This window comes from Magnolia sinica, chromosome 14 (assembly GCF_029962835.1).
Source record: "Magnolia sinica isolate HGM2019 chromosome 14, MsV1, whole genome shotgun sequence".
Taxonomy (NCBI): Eukaryota; Viridiplantae; Streptophyta; class Magnoliopsida; order Magnoliales; family Magnoliaceae; genus Magnolia; species Magnolia sinica.
The window spans coordinates 82,479,888-82,505,791 of NC_080586.1; the positions used below are offsets into that span (position 1 = coordinate 82,479,888).

Sequence of the window (25,904 nt, forward strand, 5' to 3'; positions counted from 1 at the left end):
ATGATGGCAGTAGGCCTCAATACAAATCAACGGTGGGTATCCCCTCCCAACCATTCCTGCTTGTGTGGTCCACCAGTGTTATGGCTCGCCACCATTGTTGGACCACTGACTAAACAATGGAGGACGTGCAAGATTATTGGAATGGATGTCATCAACAGATCACAGTGGGCCCTACAGAACTCCGTTGCATCAACATACACAAGTGAAACATTGAATAGAAATACTCGCATGTGTGCCTTTCTTTAACAAAAGATATCTACAAACCTTTCCAAAACTTTTACACTTCAATATCATCCTTTCATTCATCAAAAATAAAAATAAAAATAACTACTCTTTACAAAAAAATCAAAGAACTAGTACTAAAATACGCCAGAGGGGGATGAACTCCTTATCCTACACCCGACTGGCTGAGCTCTGCCAAACCTCCACAGCTTGCTGGTCTTTTCTAGCCAAGACCATCCTATTCCCACCAAAACCCATGTGTGTTATCCTGCACCCACCCATATCCTTCACTCTCCCCATCACATTCCTCCTAAACACCTTCCCATCATCCTTACTGAACCTTGGGGTGGGGCCCATCAACACCTCTGACCACATCTCCAAATCCCCACCCTTGGTGCAGAACACCTGGGTCCCATTGCTTCCTATCCTACACCCACTCCCCTCTTTCTTACCAACCCCACCTCCTACTTTCCTCACATCCCCAAGACAAATCCATGGATCCTCACTACTCAGTTTCCTCAAATCAGCCATGAAAACCTCTCCTGAATTCACACCCACTTTGAAGATTGAATTCAGGTCGTTGGATACAGTCACATCAGAGAAACAATCAATCCTCTCCTTCAATTCCCATGCCACATTGGTTGATCTGATATCCCACAATCTGATATTGCCCACCAGCCCAGATGGCCCACCATGGGACCCAGATGCCATAAGGAGGTTGTAGCCTGGGACCCACTCCAATTTCGTGGCTGGGATTGCTGTATCCAGCTCGGCGCCGTATATCTCCCCCCGGCCGATCTCGGCGATGGGCTGGAAAGAGGACCCACTGCTGAGGTCGAACACCATGATTGAATTCGAATTCCGACGGCCCGATTCGAAGCTTGTGAATAAGAATTCAGGGGAAGCGCCGATTGCCTGGACGGTCGAGCTCGATCGGGTCTGATTCTCCCAGCTCAGCGTCTCCTTCACGAATCCCCTTTCAAGGTCAAGTATCTGGAGGCCAGAGAAATCGGTTGCACCGGCGGCAGCGATCAATGGTGAGATTGCAAGGAGGGAGTCGATGGCGGCGAATTGGGTGAGGATTGTGGATTTCCGGCGCAGCGACCAGTCGAAAGATGTGATCTTGCTGCCGTGGGCGACATGGACGGACCCATAAGGGGTGGTGGCGACCGCCGAGGGTGAATCCCTGCCATTGAGGTGCAGGATTGCCGATTTCTCGAGGTTGAAGGCGTCGAATTGGGACGGGTTTGAGAGGGATGAGATCAAGAGGGGCTGGAGATTGTAGAAATCGGCCTCTGAAATCAGGTCCTGGATATCAAAGGTCTTGGCTTTGGAAGGCAGATTGCCTGTCCTAAGGAGAGAGAGGAGGATGGAGAAAAGGTCAGGGTCCCTATCAATGAAGGGGATGCAGATATCCTCTGAAGGGTATGAAGGGGTGTTTGAGAGGGAAGAAAGAAGGGATTTTGGCCCAGCTAAAGCTAGGGTTTGTGGGGTGGTTTGGAAGAGATGACCCCCCACATTGATTGTTATAATGTTGGGATCTGATTTCTTGGGGGAGAAGCCATGAGAAGGAGGGGAAGGGCCTGCATATGGAGGCATTGAAAACCCTAGATTTTCCTTATATTGACAGAAACTGGCCTTACAAACAGACCCAAAAAGGTAAACTTACAAATTGGGGTATCCTAAAAACAAGTTCTGAATGGGAAAATCAGATTCAATGGAGGAAAATAGAGGGTTTTGGTGATGGATTTCCCTACAAAAGAGATTGGCCTTGAATGGTCCGAAGGGTAGTCTGGAATCTCTTTTTGCAGAAACCCTAAAATCACGATTTTGAGGGAGGAAGAGAGGATTTTGAGGAAGGAAAGGCGGGGCGTGAAGCTATTTAAAGGGGAAGTGGGCGTTGAGAATAATACGGTAGGGCTGGAAGAAAGGTAGTATGATAGATCCCTCTCTCTAGAGCACACATGACAATTTGATATGTCAATCAGAACCTTCCATCTTGTGGGCCATACTATGGATGGATGATATTAAAATATATCAATATATCATATGATTCTATCCATTGATGAATGCACTCAATATCAACGGTTTAAAGTAGAATGGTTGAGGGTATACATAAAGTACCATAAAGTAATAAAGATCTTGTAGATGAACGTTGTCTGATTGATGTGATTTTCTAAAAATAGACCATTGATGCTTGGACTGACTAATTGAACGGTTACGATTGGCACATCAACTGCCACATGTGCTAAAAAAAGATGGCGCTATGGTTCTTCCTTCTATTCCGTCATCTCTCCAGAAGGTCATATATTGACTGGTCAAACATGGAGGGAGCGGAGAGGCTAGCTAAGCCCACACGCACTATTTGAAACTCTACACACTCTTGCACGTGCCGTCGTGGAACTTTTGTTGAACATCTGGTCCGTTCATCATAAATTACCCATGGATTATATCAAAATTCAATGAGTTTAGTCCGTTAGGTGGGCATAACATATCTGAAAACACTGGACGGTGTAGATTTGATTACCAAACTATCCAAACTGCATGAAAATCATGACCCTCATGAAGAATTTAAACGGCCTGAATTTGGGGTCCACATGATTCACGGCTCCAATATCCCACAGCCATGATAGCACGTGTATCCGCGTGTAGAAGTAAGTTCGTAACACGTCGATCCGCGTGTAGAAGAAGTATGTTCGACGAGCTGCGTTCGAGGTGCACAAAACTCGTGGGGATTCATTGAATGGCAGATAGTCGTTATATGGGGAGTAGCAGGGAGATTTGCACGAGAAGATTAAAGAGGTCAACAGCGTCATACATGCCAAATTATTACACATGTGATGTATCAGATCCAATCATAATTTGGGACAGAGCCTAAAGAACAGGTTATTTCAATGAAGAAGAATTTAAATTTATAAATCAGACGGTTAGAAAATAGACGATCAAGAGTCTACCAACATTCGATTTTATAGAAAAGGATATTTTTTGTCCTTATTTTTTGTCTCAGTAAATAATAATAGTAAAATTCATGTTATAGGTGGTCTAGATTTCTCGCATGTATTTTAAATTAGAAATTATGGTGCGAATCGTCCCAAACATATATCCTCGCGCGAATCTCATTGAATTTTTGTGGAAGCATCAACGTTCACCGTGGGGAGCTAAAGCCGCCTTATTTGGACCGCAGAAGGAAGAGCCTTCTTCGGGTCTTTCTCCTGTGAGTGGATTACGTGCGGCCCCGGCCCCACCAAAGATGGTACAGCCCTGATCGTCGGGTTCATATTAATTAATTTATTTTATATCCATGCGGTCCATCCATTTTTTCAGCTCATTTTATTACAGGATTTAAAAAATGAATCAGATCCAAACTACAGATAGACCACGCCATGTAAAAACGTGGTTATTGACCATTAAAACCTTTTTGGGACAAAAAAAAAAGTATGGATCAAGCTTATATTTATATTTTTCCTTCATCCATGTCTTTGTTACCTTTTCAGCCGTTTGGATGGAAAATAAACATACGGTGTGCCCCAGGAAGTCTTTAATGATAAGCGTTCAACTGATGGACGGTGTGGATATACGATAAATACAACAAGGTAGGCCCCATGTTGAGCGCCGTACTGTATGGGTTACGGCCGGGGCCGCACCTAATTCGCTTCCCCTTCTGTTGGGTTTCCTGTCCGTAGGGACTACATAGTAGCCTACTCGCACAAAGTAACAAGTTTCCAAGATAAGCAAACGTGTGAACCATCAGAGCTGTTGATCAAGAAATTTTCACTGTATTTTCTCTGAATCAAATGGGAACAATCAGATTATCCAAGTAGGCCATAACTGAACAATGAAAGCAGCCTGTGGTCAGGATTTCTTTCTATTTCTTTCCATATAGATGGGAACTTATGGATTCAATCTGTAAATATAGTGTTAAGGAGTCACAAACTGCTAATGAACGGTTCTGATCTTTTGTAAGTACTCTCCGTTGGCATCTGTGGCACTAGAAGTGATATGAGTGTATTAGTGGGAAACTTCGCAGTTCGTTCCTTTTTATCGTATCGGGAGAGGCTAAATTCTCGCGAAAGGCAAAACTCCCTGCACGCTACGGAGATACATCTGTTAAGTAATCTGCGGGACTACCTTAACTTATAGTTCGCGGATACTCTACCTTGCTAGGTGGATACTTGCCTTAGTGATCGGGACCATTAGTCTTTAGGAACCTAACATGAGAAAAACTTCAGTTGAATCAAATTATCCTAACCGTCCAATTAATGGGCCATCTTATGTATTTTCTGATAATGCGTCTGATTTGTAGTTGCACTGAAGTCCATGCCTGATCATTTCTCTTGCACTTGCCCAGGGCTACTTGTGTGTTTCCGTGTTAACTGTCCAATGGTGGACCACAACCTTTCGGATTGTATTGAAGGGTGGGTGTTGGGCACACATATATGATGAATGACTCTAATTTTGGAAGCATTTCTCTTGGATGACGAAAGGTTGTGGAAAGTGTTAATTTGAAATTTCCATACCTTTCCAGGTTGGAAAGATGAGAGACGTAAGCCTGTTTGTTTTATTAAACCAAAACATGGAATGTAAAGCTTCCATGAAACGTAAGACATGGAAACAAGATTCCAGCAATGAGAGAGAAAATATGGTGGGGGTGGCTAATAGTGAAGTGTGAACTGACAGTAGGGTGTACTAACAAGCTAAGAGAAAGAGAGAGAGAGAGAGTAGAAAAAGTAAAATAATAATAATAATAATAGAAAAGAAAATTCTTCTCTGTTGTCTGTTTTGTATGTAATTTTCAAAGGGTAAGTAAAAGATAAACAGTCAAAAGTCAAGAGTTGAGAGGTGTCCTTATAGAAATTCACATTTCATAGTCATTATTATTTTTTTAAACTTTTCTTTTTCTTACAAATGCATGATGGAAAATTCTTCTTAAGAGACTTATAACTACTTTCACTATTTAGTTGCACCTGGTTGAATTTTTTTACTTTGACATTTATTCTTTACTTTGACATTTAGAGCATTGAGCAAAAATCATATTAAATTTCCCTTGTTCATATTTATTTGATGTTTGAAGAAGGCCCTTGAGAGCCAAACCAAGCACGTGATAACCCACTCTTATCATCGGAGCAGCTTGAGCAGTTCATTGATAGTTGCGGGATTTATGATTGGCCTTGAGCCAGCCTTAATGCCTGAAAAAGAAATTTGGTTACTTTCTTTCTTAAATGAAAAAATACTTCCATGTTAGAAGAATTTATATTCTTTTTTATGGTTGTTTAGAATTTTTCTCCCATAATAAATGGACATACGATCAAAGGTTGAACACATGCAAATGTATCAAATGTGCCATATGTGAAACATGTGTCATGTGTCACAACTATTATTGCTCATATTTAAACACGCCACATATGTCACTTTACATTTTGGAGCACTACATATTTAGCAAATATGCTAAGTTTTGAATATGTATGTGCACCTCATTTACTAACTAATATTGTGTTTAACAAATAAAATAAAAATAACTAGTTTAGGACAATATAACCATTGACTCAGCTAAATAACATAATCATTAACTAAGTATGACCTAAATAAGCTGTCCAAACTTAACTTTTGTTGCTATCAAACCTGGCCTTAAAATGATAAAGAAAGCACAATCTAATTAGATGATAAACAAAATTGAAGGGGCATTTATATGGAGAGCTTTTCGAAGCACAACAATTGAGAAAATGAAAATGAAACAACACATGCCGTTGTGACAAACAAACACAAAATCCAAGCCATCCATCATAAAGCTACCACCATATAGGTTTCCTATCCTAATCATCACTTCGTTCACAAGTCAAGGTAGTAATATTTAACTGAATAAATGCATGATTGTGAAAAAAAAACAGCCATATTTTCTAACCTTCCATTGATTTCTAATCCCATTATGGCACACCTACTAAGTGGACCACCTTAATATTTCTACTCTATAAAAAAATTTATTTAAATTCTAGAAGCCACCAAAAGGTTAACTATCCATCTCTTTTCACAAATTCTCCAAAGTAGGATATGCACGATGAGGTCCACATGATGGATAGGTGGGACATCACACGTCTCCCATGCTGGCCACTTCTACATACGTGTGGTCTTAGCAAAGTTCTACAGTGGTATTGGACCACATCTTTCTTCCAACGGGATGTATTGCAATTTTGGGGAAAGAGGAAAATCTTTTCTGCCCAATGCCAAACATGCATAATTCCAATTTTCCTGGTAACGTGGAAATTCGGTATTCCAAACATGCAACAAATAGCTTAGCTAAGCATGCAGTTATGGTGCATTAATGTTTATGTAGATGCTCACACGTGTGTGTCAGCATGCCATGATAGGTCTGAGATCAAATCCGTCCATCAGAACAGCAATATTTCATTAACTCAAAAAATCAGGTTGATCCACTTTTCAGGTAAACCATGGTTAGAAAAATAAATGTATGGCTCTGAAACACTTGGATCCACCTGTTTTCAATATTGTGGGCCACATGTTGAGTAGACTGGATTTATTTTTTGAAAAAGATTAAAAGGTCTGACCAACCTGATGGATGGATTGGATGTTGCACCCATGTGCTGTGCAGCCACATGTGTGGGATGTACGTGAGTTTTATTGCATACGCATGTGACTACAAAAGCTAACCTAAAGTTTATTAAATCAGTTCGGTGTTTGGCCCAAAAAGGATCAGAAGTTTGTTACAAGTGAATTCAATTGGAAGTTAGGCCCAGCCTTGTTGTCCTACATTGGGTCCGTATTCTGCTGGTTAGGCCACTCGAATGGATGATCTGAACCGTTCAAGTGATAGAACCCAACGTGATTTAGCCATGGGTGGAGTTTCCATGAATGATCTTGTTTATACTAAATTTGGCACACTTATGTGGCCAATGAAATGCTGCGTATGTTGGCACTACGTGTTAGACTGTGTTATATGGGGTTTTATTACATACGTATGTGCATACAAAAGTTGACCTATAGTAGTAGCATACTATAGTTGTGCAACCGCTCTTCCACTGTTTTCTTTCAACTTGATACTTAGATTAAATGAAGTTTTTGTCTCTTTGTTTTTCAAGTGGCTAAACTTGTTCAATATTTTTTTGATGTAATGAGATTGACACAATGCATAACCTCTACTATGTTTTTTATCTTTGATACCTAATATAGTATTTACTTGTCTAAAATCCTTCATTTTGAAAATCGAAGAGAAAAATTTCTTTGTTACAGTTACACTTTTCATTTTGTTATTGATTATTAACATATCATTTACATACAAGCATATTATTACAATATAATTACTGTCATTGTTTTAGTGCTTGTTTTATTTCATACCAAGACTTAACAAGTCTACATACTTTCCTTTCATTGTCTGATAGAACAAACTCTTCCAATAGCTCCATATATACCTCCTCATCCAGGTCGCCACTCAGGAATAATGCATTCGCGTCCATTTTTGTTTCGGATAAATAATTTGACCGTTCTCGGTCGCCTATAAAGCCCTGTCTCATTTCAGACCCATCACACCTAGACTCATACTAGACCACTTACACCACAATCGCATCGTCTCACAACGATTTGCGTAAGGTCGCAAGGGAGCGACACGATGCGCACGTGCGAAGTGCGTCAACTACCACCACTACAGCCACACTGCCCACGCCCGTGCCCATGCCAGACCACGCGCATACGTTCAAGTGCGTAACTCAAACATCATAATCTCCAAAGCTTCAAGTAAGCATATTACACAAACATCCTCATATAAACCACGATTTTCTTCTTTTCATTTTTGATGTGGGACAAAATTACACACCACACTTTTTGATTTGAAATTCCCAAAAAGCTTTTTAACGAAAAATTCCAAAATTTTGAATATTTGTTTTTTTTTTTTTCCAGAAATCACAAATCTGAACATCAATTGCATTACTATATTTACTTTAATACAATGAACAACGCCGTCCAAACATTGTACATGTAAATCAACGATAATTTAAAATCATTAGATAGTCACTCGAACATGATCTTATGTTTGTATCCCATCTGAGACTTGAAATTTCACCAATTTTAGGCAAAGTATATATTTCAATAGGCTTATTACAACTATTGTGTCAAACATTACATAATTTACTAATTAGAAATATTAAAGTTGATTTAGTAATTAAGTTTAAACTCTAATAAACATTTCATGCATAACTACTTTTGGATTAAAGTTGATTCTATACATTGAGAGCACCAAACATAATAAGCGCATGTTTGATTTTTCAAATATAGTACAAATGCATGGTAAATAAGTAATGATTATTCTTTACATATGTTTGAAAATTCACGTGTAATTTTGCTTGGAAAACCGGTTCAAATGGGCTGGTTTAAATTTGTAAGCCCTGTTGTGATATATATGATATATTTGTGCCATTCATCCGTTCTAACATAATATTTTGAGGCATAAGCCAAAAAATGAGACCGATCTAACACTCAAGTGACCCACACCAAAGGAAACAGTGGCCTCAAAAAAAATTTTAAAGGTAGGTATTTGATTTCCCAAATCCAGTGGTGTGGCTCACTTGAGCTTTGGATCTTCCCCATCTTTTTGGATGATGCCCTAACTTCAGTTAGGATAATGGATGGAACGTATATTATTACTGTAGACCCATGTATATTTCACAACACCATTGGTTTTTGTGCCGGAAAAGCCAGTGTCAAATCAACCATCGGTACTGCAGCTGTAATTACCCCGAGAAATCATTATTACCCATTTTCCATGTATTCACAGTTGGTTTGGAAATTCAAACAGAATTTCAAATCTAAGGGGCTCCGAATCCACACTCCCAAACAGGCCATAAGGGATTCCAACAATGGTGTCAACATGTGATTCATCAAGCCCGCTAGTTCATTAAATAATGATGTGACAGGTTCGACGTAAACAATATCATCATGATCCAAAACTTTCGCGAGGAAACATGAGGCTGCTCTTGTAAAATATCGTGATAAACAGCGAACATTTAAAATGGCGAGAAAATGGTCTCCGAGTCCACATCTCCAACTTCCACGCTTTTACATACGTCATTGATGAGAGCAACCCCGCATGTGGAGGCTCGGGACTATAGCCGTTGGATCTGGGGGCCACCGTTTAGTGATCTAAGCCGTTTATACGCTTCGGATGGGGAATAACAAAAACAAAACTCTCTGGTCGGACTCATTCAACCGTTTGATCATTTATCTTTTTTCCTTTGAATATGAACCGTCCTCTATAATCGCTATGTGGCACATCATATAAGCGGTTTGGATCATCGAAACCCAGATCCAACGGCTAGATTCTGGACGTGTAAAAGAAAAGTAATACTTGGGATAGTAACTTTTCTATTTCTGACCTCCAGATATGTGGTAAGAAAGGGATCTGCAACAATGGTCCACATTCAACTGAAATCAATTCCCTGGACTGGAAGACCAGATCGGCCAATCTTGGAGATTTTTGGGACACGGTCTATCCACAGAGGGAGGCACTAGACCAATGGTCTGGATTTCGAATCATGCAGTTCACATGGTAGAATTGAAACCCACGTACAGTGGGAAAGAGCCGCGTTTTCTTATTATTCAAGAAATGGCACGTGAATCACGCGGTATTAGGGTTATTTTCTTTTATTTTCTTTTCTTTGCACCTGATGCATGCATTAACCGCCCGCACATATCTTCCACACACCTATGCACGCAATACACGTGTCAAACTGACACGTGTGAGACGGGCGCGGATTAGATACTGACCAGGTCAGTGGCCAAATCGCTACAGAAGTGACGTCACCAAGCCATGTGGACCCCACCATGATGCATATGTTGTATCCATACCGTCCATTCATTTGTAGAGATCGTTTTATGGAATGAGAAAAACAATGAGATCGATCTAAAGTTCAAGTGAACCCCACCATAGAAAACAGTGGTGACAATGACATCCACCGTTCAAAACTTCTTAGGGGCCACAGAAGTTTCCGATCAAGTTTACATTTTTGTTTTCACTTCATCTATCTCTATGCTAACTTATGAACATGTTTGATCTAAAAAATACATCATGGTGGGCCTTATAATGTTTCAATGGTGGGTGTGACTGATCCCACGGTTTTCTTTGGTGGGTCTACCTGAACTTTAGATCTATCTTATTCTTTTTCTCATCCATTAAAACGATCTCTCCAAATGGATGGACGGTATGGATACAATACACGCATCATGGGAGGTCCACAAAGCTTGGTGACGTCACTTCAGTAGCAATTTGGCTACTGACCTTGTAAGTATCTAATCCGCGCCCAGCAGGCATAAAATAACTCTCCAGTGTCGGACTCTAAGGAGTTTCGACACAGGGGTCCGAGTATCATTGGCGGTAAAATTCCACTACAGCGTGAGTGTGTCGGGGTTGTGTGTGTACGTGTTAAAAAAAAAAAGAAAAAAAAAAAAGAAAAGGGAAAGAAGGCCTAGAAAGCTTTGGTGCAAGAATCAAGCGGATTAGGATTGGGTACTGCCCCTGCCTATATCTACCTATGTGTAGGCCCCGCCTGGTAGAATTTGATTGAATGGCAATAGATTGTCAGATATTAGGCCCACCGTGATGTATGCATCTTATCTATTCACACAGTCCATCTATTTTGACAGCTTATTTTAGAGCATGATGAAGCGGATCCTTAATCTTAGGTGGATCTATTTTATTTTTGGTATCATATCTTAAAATGAGCTATCAAAACAGATGGACAGTACGGATTCAAGGCACATACATCAAGGTGGGCCCCACATTCAGGTATCCACCCACCTTGGGGATCCACGGAAGCCACGCCGGTTTGATAGTTGCTTGGTACACTGTGGAAGAGGATTAGCTGGTGTACCACACACTACTTCTGTGGCCTCATCATGAGGTATGTGTTATATCAAAACTGTCCATCCATTTGGCAGCTCATTGTAAGGCTTGAGCACAAAAGTAAGGCAGATCCAAAAATCAAGTTGACCACATTGAAGAAAGTAGTTAAAGATTAAACATATGCCACTGAAACTTTCTTGGGGGTCACAGAAGTTTTGGATTAATCTGATATTTGTTTTTTACTGTATCCTCATCAGGTCTGTGGGACCTTATGAACAGATTAGATGAAAAATAAATGGTGAACCTTACAAATGTTTGAATGGTGGTAATCATCGTCCCCAACGGGTGTTTATGGTCTAGTCCACTAGAGATTTTGATACGACTCATTTTTTTATTTTTTATTTATCATGGACTAGAAGTCCACTTGAGATTTTGATATGAATCATTTTTTTTTGGATCATGCACTAGAATGATCTCACCGAATGAATGGATCTGTATGGATATAATAAATACATCATTGTCGGGCCACAAAACCTTGGCCTCCTTTCAACCGTTTGTATCCGATCCGGACATGAGGAGCTGACGCGCGCCATGTACACACATCAGCCAGATCGGTGGTGCGCGGAACACCAGCTAATCCACTTACGTCCACTATGTACTCAAGTGGGCGATCATGCATGTGTTATATCCACACGGTCCATCCATTTCTTGGAGATCATTTTAGAGCATGAGAAAAATAATGAGGTAGGGGAAGATTCAAATCCACACCACAGAAACCACTAAGGACAATGAAGCCTACCCTTGAAAAGTTCTTAATATTTGTATTTCCTTTCATCTTTGTCATCAAGGTGGGCTTAGGAAGGTTTCAACTATGAGCATTAAATTTTTTTTTTTTTTCATGCACTCACATGCCCCACACATGTTTGCACACTCACACCACGGAGTGTGCTCCAACCCATGACCTCATGTCGAAACTCTTGTTCCCACTACTCTATGCGGCGTGGTTCACTTGAGCTTTGAATTTGCCTCAATTTTGGATTCAAGCCTTAAAATGGTCTCAGACAGTAGAGAACAATGGATGGACGGTGTGGATATAACACATACAGTACATTGGGTCTTACACTAGTTTTCCATCTCAACACGAGGGAAGTGGTGATGTATAGCTAGGGCTAAAAGTCGGGTGGGTTCAACCCGACATTGGATTGGGCTCAGGCAGGATGTATAAAACTTGAGCTTAGGCTTGGGCTTATATAAACACCAACTTGAGGATGGGCTATATAAACACCATCTCAATAAAACTTTTTTTTTTTTCCACACGCACCTGCCACACACCCACGCACACCATAGTGGGATTTCATGACCCATGGGTTTCAAACCCAAGACCTTGTGTTCAAACTCCTTAAGAGTCTACCACATGGGCAAGGATTCGAACCTCCAACCCAATAAAACTTGGGTCATGCTCGGGTTGAGGTCTTGCCCAACCCAAACGTGGTCAATATATAAGTTCATTATAAATTATATAATTGAGTGTTAATCGTTTGTGTTGAAGGCATAAGAAATTCCAATGCTATCGGGTCTCGTTGGTCCACGCCATTTCTAATGACTCAAGCTAACAAGATATGCCAGATTTCTCTCTCCCAAATAGATTGTGTGCTACACAACGTGACTTTTAAAGTAGTTGTCGTCTTATATTTTAGCTTGTATGTTTAGAAAAAAATGAAGTTCTTTATGATAAATAACTATATATATAATTAACAAAATCTTAGGTATAAAAAATAAGACATGTATTGAAATATAATAGACTAATGTAATAAGAAAAATATTAGCATGTATCCACCCGACCAACCCTACCAAGCCTGCTTGGTTTGGGCTTGGGTTGGGTTAGGGTTGAAGTATAGGAAAATTGGGTTAGGCTAGTGTTGAGCACCAACCCGACCCAACCCGACCCGACCTTCAGCCAACACACCAAACAATCTGTGTCGAGTAGGCCCCATTTTATATAGCAACCTCTGATATATCACATCTATGCTGATCTCAATATTGGTAGGGGCAGTACTTAATTTGAGTCCGTGCTAGTCCACTCATTAGGTTGGGCCTATGTGTGGACATCAATTATGCCACGTCTCGGTGGTTCATACTTGTGTGGACATCAATTACTTTTTAACTTTGGATTGCAGGAATCTCCTGTTACCACTAATATGGATTAATGAAATACCTATAACCTCTAATATGGATTAATGAAAATGCACCTTATATGCGCATTTTGTGGTGGGCCCTGCAATTAATGTTGGCAGGTACCTTTCTTATTATTGGTCCACTATATAACACACGCAACACATTCTTACCGGTCCTCATCAGAGTTACAAGGAATTTCAAGTTACATGCACACCCTCTATAGTTGTGCATGTTACACACATATGTAAACAATTATACTGACGTGAATTTCCAACAAGCCTTAGGACTCATTTCACAGAGGTTTGAATTTAATTTCTAAATCAACTTTAATATCCCTAATTAGTGTACATTATGTCGTGTTTGACATAGTGATTGTAATTAACCCATTGAAATATATAATTTGGCAAAAAATGATGAAATTCTAAGTCTCGGATGGGCCACAAGCATAGGATCACATCCAAGCGACTAACCGATTATTTTTAACTATTGATTTACACAGACATTGTTTGGATTGCACAAGCTATATATCCCATTGAAGTAATTTAATTAACATGCACTTGATAATCTAATTATTTTGGGATATCATCAGTGGGCCACGTGCCAAATAGATTAGCAACCTAATGACACACATGTTACACATCTGACTCATGGGAGGATTATAAGATGTAATCCTAGCTCCCCCAGTTACTTTATGGCGCCAAACAAATAAGGTATTTGAAATCCCCTTGCACCCTCTTAAATCTATGGTACCAAACAACCTCGTTACTACCAGGAGCCCATGTAAATTTTAGATTGTCCCACAAAACTGTAACAGGGTTGCACGAAATCTGCACCCAATTAAATGGTTTGCTTATAACCCATGTGGGGCCAGAATTGGATTGTATCCTGCTGCGACCGTGATGCATGGATTCGATCCATGCTGTTCAACTATTTCTTCATATCATTTTAGAGAATGTGCCCAAAAAATAAAACAAATCCAAGACTCAAGTGGACCACGCCACAGGAAACCTTCCTAGGCCCACCTTGATGTGTATTTGCCATCCAACCTGATCTGGATAAATCCAAACGTTTGTGGTCCTCAAGAAGTTTTTAACGGTAAGCGTTTAATCCCCTGTGTGGTCCACTTGAGAATTGGATTTGCCTACTCATATCCTAAACTAATCTGGAAAAATGGATGAAGGGTGTAGATAAAACCATAGATCACGATGGACCCACAGAGTCCCTGTCTGGAACAATTTCGTCCAGACGGGACGACGCAATCCGCTTCCTGTGGGGCCATATGCTGAGTTTTACTTTGAATTATGGAGGACTGCCGGCGTGTGAATCCGTTTTTTTCTTTCTTGGAACCTTCCACTACCCCAAATGGAAGTCTGAAAATTTGAGAAACTTCTACAAGACTTGGACCTGCTGTGGTCTTCATTTCTTCATCATGCTGAAAGCGACATACCACAATACTCCGGCAGGGTATGATAGATGATACGCAGGCTGTTAGAAATTTGCAGAGGAACTGTATACATAGCATAAAGTAATTCAAACTAAAGAGTCGAAATTATGTGTACCAGTTTAGAGGTATTATGAACTACAAAATACTTTTATTCGGTAATCTAAGAATTATATAAATGGACATTTATTGGAAGGTTAAAACTGAAAAAGAAAAAGAAAAATCCAATGGTTTTATGTCAGAAATTGATATATGAAGTGGTGGTAAAATCTAGAACTAAGTTTAATTTGAGTTAATAAATGCCAAGTACTATTTTTAAGTGCCTGCATATCAAGCGTCATCCACGGCCCGAGTATCCAATGAAATAGTAGAAAGATTTTATATCTAAAAGGTGGACTGACTGACATGGAATGGAAGTGGATATTCCTTGCGATGGGTGGTGGGATTTGATTTGGCCACGTGTGCTGTCGCATGGGAAAAATTGCCGAGCAGCTGCCTACAAAAATTTCCTTAGTCATATATTCCCATGAGAAATCCACTGAGTACATCCGTTTTTCAAACTAGCAATGGGACGAAAGTCAGAAAAATTATGTAAATCCATAAGTCAGATGGACCGTTATTTGGGGCACAGGTGTTTTCCCTTCATTGAGGTTGATGTGACTTTATTAATAGCTTGGATGGCAATTAAAAATCATTGAGTCTTAGGAAAGTATCAATGATGGACATTATTATCACCCCTGCTTACTATGGTGTGGTCCACTTGAGTATTTGATATGCCTCAATTTTGATCCTATATCCTAAAATGATATGAAGAAATGGATATAGATGGTGTGGATAAAAATCATACATCATGGTGGCTGCTTAAAGCCCCTACCTGTTCCGAGCTCAGACCGATATATAGTATGTAATCTACATCAGGCCCATCATTGAAAATTTTGTGGGGCCACATAATTTTTGGATCAAGATGATATTTGTGTGTACAGTTTATCCCAATGGTAATAATCTCCCAAACGGTTTGGATGGCATATAAACATTATCATGGGGTTCAAGAAGGTTTCATGTGTGTAAGTTTCCATTCTCCTTAATTCTTATCTTGCGGTGCACACGAGTGTTGGATCAGTTTGAATGTAAGGGCCTGTGTGGGAGCATGGATTTGGAACCCCTTGGATTCAGAACCTCCTGGATTTGGAATTCTCCCGTTGTATTTTGCATCTTAGATTTAGACTCCCTTAATTCAAAAGTAGCCATGCATAGTATATTTATAGGGTTTGAATTTAATTATTAAATCAACTTTAATATATCTAATTAGTATACCTATGTAATGTTTGACATAATGGTTGTAATAAGCACGTTGACATATATACTTTGCCTGAAAATGATTAAATTCCAAATCTTAGATGGGCCACAAGCATAGGATCACATCCGAGTGACTAACTAACAATTTTTAACTATTGATTTACATGGACAATGTTTGCACCGTGCAGATTATCCTATTAAAGTAATTATAGTAATGCAGTTGATAAACTAATTGTTTTGGGATATCATCAGTGGGCCATGTGCCCAATAATTTAGTAGCATAGTGACACACATGTTACATGCGTAGCTCTTAAAAGGATTTTAGACAACTTAAGATGAGCCAAGAATACAAGGGAAACAAGACTAATCTAATACATACTCATGATTGAGGGCAACATCTCAACAACTTTGAAACATGCTCCACGGTGCATTTATTTTTAATAGCGTTCTTTCAATCCAGAAAGTGACGAGAAGTCTCGAATCCAAGTAACACACACACCCCTCTCAATCCATTCTTTTCTTTTTTCATTTTTTCTGCAACACACAAGATTTTAATCCATGTTCTCCACAAATGGACCGGTCTTTAACGGGCCCACAAAACATTGTCACGGAAATGAAATCATATCCACCAACTGACTAACAACATTCCATGTGCGTGTCTGTGTATGGGCTAAGTGATTCAACTCGGCCCAGCTAATATGACCTACAGATCACACTAATCTGTGATCCACACAATCTAAGGGGCAGCTCGCTTAAGCAAAGGGAGTCAACTGACAAAAGGGTAACATAATCAGGATTTCACAGTAGGCCTGATGAATAATTCAATGAAGTAGCAGGTCCATAGGTTCAAAAAACAAGCCCATCTAATTATCTCACCCCATCTGAGGTTGATTTTATTGGACAGAATTTTTCTTTGTTTTTGTTCGTCTGATCTTTATGGTGGATGCAATCACCGGACGGGTGGGTTGGATGTCCAAACACACACAATATAAGGAACAAATAAATGAAAGCATTTTAATAATTTCTCCAACTAAAAATAGTTCCTCCATGATCCACATTTACGCTGAGCCATGGCGATGGCCGCATGGACAACCATATATGCTATACATGAAGATATAATCCATGTTGATTATAATGGAAGAAATGTGCATGGTGTGATGAGTGGGCGTGCATGGTAGAACTACATGTCTTGTAATTCGACTTTATTTTTATTTTTTTAATGCACCCACACACATGGTAGTGGGATTTCACCATCCATGGGTATTTCTCATTATTCAAGCAATGACACATGAATCATACTGGAATTGGTTTTTTTTTTTTTTTTTTAACCTCACACCTGATGCACGCATTAATTAACCCTGGGAACAAATCTTCCACCCCCTAAACAAACAACACACGTGTCAAGCTGGCATGTGAGGAAGATATTAGGTGGGCATAAAATAACTCTGAAGTTGAGATGGCATTGATGCTAGAATCACATGGACTTAGATTGGGCACCAAGCTTGGCAGAGACGTTATATGAATTTAATTGGATAACAGGTCTGTTAAAAATGAGTCCATGCAAAGCATGTTTGAAAGTTGTTATGTATTCTATTTCTGACTTCGGCTTACCTTTCAGTCAAATCTGGCCTCCTTGTGCCTACGCCAAGATTATTATAGGCAAGGTAGTACTCAATCTGAGTTGAATCAAGCTGGTCTAGTCATTAGGTTGGGCTTATGTGTACAATGAATACTAATATTAAGAAGTTTTATTAAGATACATCTATGAAGGTTGGTATGTGTGTGGACACAAAATGCTTATAACTTAGGTTTGTAGGAGTCTCCTCTAACTTCTAAGGTGGACTAATGAAACTGCACCATATTTGCACATCTTATTGTGGGCCAGCAATTCATGTTAGCATGGGTTCCATTGGTGAAATAACGGTTTCCCTTTTTCATTATTGACTGGTCCTAATCAGGGTTACAGACAATTTTGAGTTATAGGCACTTCACATCCTATGTGTGTGCTTAATAGTTCTGTATGTTGCACACATATGTAGACAATTATATAGATGTGAAGGTCCTACCACCCTTTTTACTGGTAGCCATGTAACCAAATGCTCTACAAGGCTCACTTTGATGCTCATATTAGTATATGGACCCAAATAAAAGGCAGATCCAAAATTTAAGTGGACCACACCACAAGAACAACGAGAATTAAAATGTTCATAATCGAAACTACCGTGCAAGATAGATTTTTTTATTTTCACACGCACTCTACCCATGTACTCACACCATGGTAGGATTTCACCACAATGGGTACTCCACTCCAACCCATGACCTCCATTGTGTTGAAATTCTTGTGAGTCTACCATTGAGCTATAAGTAAAAACCCACCATAACACAGATTTAAGTTGATCAGATGGATGAGGACCATCGATCAATTTTGACCATCCATTTGGTGATATATGAATTTTATCCAGGTTGTTCATCTATTTTTCCATATCATTTTAGAATATGAGCTAGCCCCAAAATGAAATAGATCCAAGGATCAAGTTGGACCATACCTTAGGAAGTAGTAGTGATAATAGCCCACCCGAAACCTTCCTAGGGTACTCCGTGATGTTTAGTTGGCATCCCACCTGTTCGTGAGGTCACATAGACCTGGATAAAGGGAAAACACAATATTGTCTTGTGGCCTTTTGGAAGTTTTTAATGGTGGGCATTCAATCTATAATGTGTGGTCCACTTGGGCCTTAGATCTGTCTGATTTTTGAGCTAATATATACCTAAATTGAGATGAAAAAAATAAAATAAAAAATATAATAATAAAAAAAAGAGTAAAAGATGTGGATAAGAACCATATTTGAACCCTACATGAGTGCTTGCGTGTGAATGTGAATTTTTCTTTCTTAAAACCTTCCACTAACCCAAATAGAAGTCAGAAGCTTTGAGAAACCTTCCATTAACACAACTTCTTCGGCATGCTGAAAGGGACATACTATGATACTCTGGCAATGTTTGATAGACGATACACACGCGGTTAAAAATTTGCTGAGGAACTGTATACTTAGCATACAAGTAATTCAAACTAAAAGAGCCAAAATTATATCTACCAGTTTAGAGACATCATGAACCAAAAATTGCTCTTATTTTCTAATCTAAATATTAGATAAATGGACATTCATTGAACGGTTAAAAATGAAAATAAAATAAAATCCAATGGTCTTATTTCATAAATTGATAGATGGAATGTTAATGGGCTCTAGAACTAAGTTTAATCTGAGTTAATAAATGACAGGTGTACTTATTTCCAAGTGCCTGCATATCAAGCATCATTTGCATCCCGAGTATCAAATAAAATAGAAGATTTTACAGTGCAAGATAGATTGTATGCGTCATTTGCAGCCCGAGTATCAAATAAAATAGAAGATTTTAAAGTGCAAGATAGATTGAGAGGTAGACTGTGTGGCAGTGGACATTTCTGTGATGGGTAGTGGGACTTGAGTTGGCCACGTGCGCTATTGAGGCAAATTGCTTGCACCGCCGCCCACAAAAAAGTTCATGTATCATATGTTCCGTGAGAAATCCACTTATAGTTCACCACCTTCTTGATGTAGGGCAAAAGTCAGAAAACTTGCAAATTCAAAACTTAGATGAGCACAAACAGTAGAATCTGAACATCCACCAATATGGAAAATTTTGTGGTGGCTCTACGTCGAGCGGGTCACGGACAGTTTCATGGCTAAGATGGATAGAAGAGGCCCAATCGCAAGCGGAAGTGATCTAGACTGTCTGGACTTTAAATTGGGTGTATTTCGCAATCCGGAATGAGTTACTCGGTGTACCATATATGATTTTGGGGTAGGACGAGCTACTTTAGCCACCCAACCTGGCTATACCGGGTTATAGTCAGATTGCGCATGCCGAATTTGCGAAATACCATCAGATGAACGGTCAAATTCCTATTTTATTTTTGTTTTTACTATTTATAGTAAGTTACTATTTATAATAAGTTTTAGTTCGAGTATAACTCTTCATCCATGGTTCTTTAGGAGTTGTGCACAACATGAAAAGTGCTTATAATAATGGAATGTGGAATGCACTGAGTGAATTTTTTATTAAACGAAAATTTTTGCTTCCAAAATTACCCATTTTCAAATTACTATGGCAATTTTTTCTCTTTAAATTGCTTGTGCAATACAAAATCAACTTTTAACTTGTGAAATTTCTTTATGCCCCACCATGATGTATGTGTTTCATCCATTCCATTCATCCATTTTTAAAGATCATTTTAGGGCTAGATACCAAAATGAAAGGAATATAAATCTCCAGTGGACCATACCATAGGAAAACAATAGTGATTGGATATCACCATTAAAATTCTCCTAAGGCCAAATGTACTGTTTATTTGACATCCAATCTGTTGATTTGTGGTCCACTTGAGATTTATATATAGCTCATTTTTGGTCTCATACCATAAAATGATCTAGAAACATAAATGGACGGCATGGATGAAACACATACATCATGGTGGGGCCCACATAGCAGCGACCATCAGTCATTGGCGCCACAAAAGTTTTTGATCAAGCTGATGTTTGTTTTTTACCTTCTTTCATGTTTATTTTAACTTGTGAACAGGTTGGATTTCAAATAAAAATCATGGTGAGCCTTAGGAAGGTTTCAACGGTAGGCATCAATCTCCCTACTATTTGTTGTGATGAGGTCAACTACAGCATCAACAAAAAATAAACTTAAATAGGCCACAGAAGTTTTGGATCAATATGTTTTCACTTCATCCAATTTGGAATGACCTGATAAATGTACATCGTATATATACAAGGTGCGCCTTATTCAAAGGTTTTGTTGCTACTAGTGTTCAATCCTATACAACACATCGTGGCAATCTTCCCGCTAAGAGGAATTGAGGGCCTTATGATGATATTTTAATTTTTTATTAAGTATTTTAGTTTATTTGAATTAAATATAATAATTTTATTTTCATTTAATAAAAAATAATTTCTTTATAACATAAAGCATTTTCAAACATGAGATAAGGGCAAATGTGTTAAATTAAGAGTTTAGATTCAAGCTTTAGATTTCAGATTCAAGCTTCAGATTTCATATTCGGTCTTTAGACTTTAGATTTAACAAACCAGGCCTTACTATTTTTGGCCGAAAACCATTCGCACTAGTAAGTTTACCATTTATAGTAAGTCACGAATTCTAAGAATTTTAGTTGTAGTTTGATTCTGAAACTTCTCCGCTAGCTTATTATCCCTATTTAAAGGGTTGTGAACTTGTTTATTTAAATCATCAATCAAATTACGAATTTTATAGAATTTATTTTCTATTTTTCTTGTTTTTTTCCTCGTGGATTTAAGAAGTCTCTGTGAGGAGTCCAGAAAAGCTCCATGAATTATGAGTAGTTATCCTTGAGGAAGACGGTGATCGACCTCAATACGTTCATCCCTGCATCATGGCCACATAAGTTTTTTATTAGAATGATATTTGTGTCTACCATTGATCCCAATTGCAATAACTTATGAAATGGTTTGGATGGCATATAAGCATTTCATCTGTGCAAGTTTTCTTCTCACTGATTTCTATCCGGTGGCCCACTTGATTGTTGGATCGTCTGAATTTGAGACATTGTCCTCCCGTGAGCTTGAGAACGTCCGGGAATCTCAGTGGCCTCGTGTATAGCAATGGGCCCGGGATACAGGCCTGATTTGTTACAGACTCAATTGAAGACATCATAACAACTTTAAAACATATTCCATGTTGACCCATTTCTAATCACTATAGGTGGTCCAATCAAATCCCACCATGTTATATCACCACACCAGATAATCTGCTCTACGTGGTATGTGACAATATGGTGCGGTTACATATCCACACTAACTATAGAAATTCCATTGTAATAAACCATGGTAATTCGTTTCATCAGGTCAGCCATACCCATGCGAAGAAAACAGGCCGTTAAAAAAAAGAAGTTATGTTGGACATAAGCCTGTGGGGCCTACTTGTGGTTAATCATTCGTGCATGAGTCTCATAAGGTTTATCTTCTTTTTTTTATTATTTCAATTTTTTTGAAATTAATATTTGTTCAACTAGCTTTTTCCTTAAATGGTATAAGCCATAAATCGTAATCCAAGGCCATATATACAGTAGAACTAGACTAGGATAATTACACTCATCTACTCCAATTATGATTAGGTGGACCGCTAGACTTGAATCGTTCATCCTCAACTTTATATAGGTCCCATATCATGTAAATCATCTCATTCTGAGAGCTCACTCTTCTGCATAGACTTTCATCCCATTTGTAGGATATCTATCCATACAGAAGATGGCCACATTACCTACCACAAAAGTGAGGCTGATCCACTCATTGGGTGGGCCACGCCAATGCACTAAGTCATACCAACGGATGTCCATTAATATTGATGCTGTATCTTGCTCTATGTGTGCGTGGACCTGATTTTCATATCAGATGTTCATCATGGTGTGGCCCACCGTTTGTTCCAAGTAGATATTCAACATATGTGATCTATTGGCCAGCAAATGTGGCTATAATATGTGTATCAGAAGATTTCCCCATTTAACATACAAGTGTAGTCCAGAAAAAAAAAAAATTTTAAAAAAGAAAAAAGCCAGGCAGGGTTTCAGAACAGAGCATGTTCACGTGGAGGTCCACCTAATACATGGCTCTGATTCTGCCAACTTGACATGACTCAAGCTGAGTCACTCGCCTTGGCAAGAGCCCGAACTTTTGTGATACTTGCATACAACTCCTTTGACCATCTTTTTAATTTTAATGTAACCCGGTTGAATTTCGAGTCAATATCTATTTATGCCAAGCTTAGGTTTTTGAACTATGGTATTTCCATGGATCATGATATATACCATTTTTTATTTTATTTTATTTCATTTTGGTCACACCTTCAATGGACCATGCTTGGAAGATCTGCTCAATAGGACCACCCTAAGAAGAATGGTTCATCATGGTGTGGGACCTAGTAGGCCAATGGTCTCCATCAATGAATCATTTATCTCTACTCATGAAGACCATTAATAATTTCCATGATCAGGTGAACCCAATGGCATGCTTACCTAATGATTGATAACATTCCCAAGGACTCTATTCTACAATCCAGCATCTCCACTTTCCAATCCTAGAAGCCAATCTTCCAATCCTGAAAGATCCATCTTTAATTCGAGTGTACCTCCCAATCATTTTTATTTTATTTTTTCTAGTAGACACATAAAGAATTAAATCCAAGTTCTCCACAAATGGACCGTGATTTAATGGGCCCACAAAACATTGCACAGAAAATGGACCATATCTGCCATCCAACGAACAACATTCCATGCATGCATGTCTGTGCATGCGCACACATGATACCCCATGGCCCAAAGATGGTGTGTGATGGTACAAAGCTAAAAGGGATTTCATAGTAGGCCTGATGAATGGTTCAATGAAGTAGCAGGTCCATAGGTTCAAAAATCAAGCCCATCTAATTAGCTCACAACAGCTGATGTTGATTTGATTGGACAGATTTTTGGTTCGTCTGATCATTATGGTGGACACATATGTTGGACGGGTTGAATGTCAAACACACATGTGGATTGCAGTTTAAGGAACAAATAAATGAAGACATTTTAGTAATTTCTTCTTATAAAAATAGTTCCTCCATGCACATTTAAACCCATAGCAATATTGGGCGCACACGCAATCATATACATTGTAATCGGTATGGTGTCTTGTTGACATTAAGTGGCTGTTTGGCATCACTATTAATAAGAGCTTATTGGCTTATTCTTTAAAATAATAATAATAATAATAATAAATTTTTTAAAAAATGAGTTCTTATTTTTTAAATAGCCAGTTTAAGAAAGTTTTAATTTTAGAGTTTATTTAAAAAATAAATAAATAAATAAATAACTAGCTTAAAAATTCTTAGAAATTAAGTTAAAGGAAAATTAATTTTCTTTTAGAGTTTATTTAGCTTAAGTGAGTAGACATTTTTAGTTAATTTTTGAATAAGTTTGCCCCTAAATTTTTTTTAACTAATTCCCGCCTTCCCATCGTCTCTTATCTTTACCATCTCTCTAAGGTGGACCCACAATGAGCAACCTATATTAAAGGTAAGCTCCATATGATGAATGGTCTAAATCAAGGTGGGCTCACATGATGCAGTCACATTAAAGGTGGGCGCTACATCAAAGTGTGGCCCCACAAGATGGACAAACCACATCAAAGGTGGGACCCCACATGATGGATGGTGGATAGTGAAGGTGGGACCACATAATAGAAGGTTGACATCAAATGTGAGCTCACATGATGAACGACCCATATTGAGGGTTGGGCTCCACATGATGGACGGTCCACAAGCCCACATCAATATGTGGTCCCACATGATGGACTATCCACATCAAATGGACCCCGCATAATGACAGTCCATAGAAAAGGTGGGCCCCATGTGATGGATGGTGGACATCAAAAGTGAGCCTACATGATAAACAACTCATATTGAAGGTGCCCCCACATGATGAATGGTCTACATCAAGGTGGGCCCACATAATGCACGATTCACATCAAAGATGGGCCCCACATGATGGATTGCCCACATCAAAGTGTGGCCTAGCATGATGGACCATCCACTTTAAGTGGGTCCCACTTGATGGACGGTCCACATCAAAGGTGGAATCCACATAATGGATGATGGACATTATAGGTAGGTTCACGTGATGGGTGGTTGACATCAAAGGTGGACCCACATGATGAATGATCCATATGGAAGGGGGACCCACATAATGAATGGTCCACATTAAGGTGGCTCACATAATGGACGGAGTGGGTCACACGTGATGGATGACCCTCATCAAAGTGTGGCCCATCATGATAGAGGGTCCACAAAATTGAGCCCACTTAATGGATAGTCCACATCCAATGTCTCACATGATGGATGACCCATATCCGAAGTAGCCCAATAAGATGGATGATCTACGTGGAAGGTGTGGCCCATATGATGGATGGTGGACATCAAAAGTGGGTCTCACATTATGGACAACCTACTTGGAAGGCGGGGTCCACACGATGCACACATCAAATGTTGATTCCATTTGGTGGGTAGTGGATAGAGTTGTTGTTGTCTTTTAAAATTACATTAACAACTTCTAGAAAAACTCTTATTTGAATGTTTTACCAAACATGCTTATTACCTTTAGGAACTTTTTTTTTAATTTTTTGAAAATTTAATTTTATCAAAAGAGCTTATGTAAAACAAGAGTTTAAATAAAAAGACCTTATTAAAGTTTCTTTTATTTGAAAAGTTATTATTAAATTAGAGTAAAGATGAGCCATAAGGCTATACCCATCATGAAACGATGATCCATATTTATTATAATAAAAAAAGGTACACATTACCACCTAACATATGAAATAAAACTTTGAGGATTCATCCTTTTTTTTTTTTTTAATAATATAAATTTTACCATATGCATGTGATAAATGTCAAGTAAAAATAGTAACACTCGTTGTTACAACTTACAAAAAGTCCTAACTCCTAACTAATCGCCAAGTCTGTATTCATCGATATTGGCCCTTCACCAACGTAAGCCTCAAACTGCACATGACTAATCTACAATATGTTTGCCCTTATCAAGGCCTACCGTAGCTGGGGCCTGGACCCGTGGCTCTCAAGTGAACAATTAGAAAATGATTTTACCATATGCATGTGATAAATGTCAGGTAAAAATAGCAACACTCGTTGTTACAACTTACAAAGAGTCCTAACTCCTAACTAATCACCAGGTATGTATTCATTGATATTGGCCCTTCATCAACGTAAGCCTCAGACTGCACATGACTAATCTACAATATGTTTACCCTTGTCAAGGCCTACCATAGCTAGGGCCTGGACCTGTGGCTGGGGTTGGAC

The 25,904-nt window shown here is 38.9% G+C and overlaps 1 protein-coding gene across 1 annotated transcript; it reads right to left on the reverse strand.

Moving 5' to 3' along the window:
* Positions 1-210: 210 nt before the first annotated feature.
* On the reverse strand, positions 211-2,080 carry LOC131224761 (BTB/POZ domain-containing protein At5g41330-like). Its single transcript, XM_058220103.1, has one exon. The coding sequence runs from the start codon at positions 1,819-1,821 to the stop codon at positions 394-396; it is 1,428 nt and encodes a 475-aa protein (XP_058076086.1). The 5' UTR covers positions 1,822-2,080; the 3' UTR covers positions 211-393.
* Positions 2,081-25,904: the final 23,824 nt, after the last annotated feature.

Bases quoted from the DNA above. Each gene is read 5' to 3' on its own strand.
- LOC131224761 (XM_058220103.1), bottom strand. From the start codon at position 1,821: ATGCCTCCATATGCAGGCCCTTCCCCTCCTTCTCATGGCTTCTCCCCC.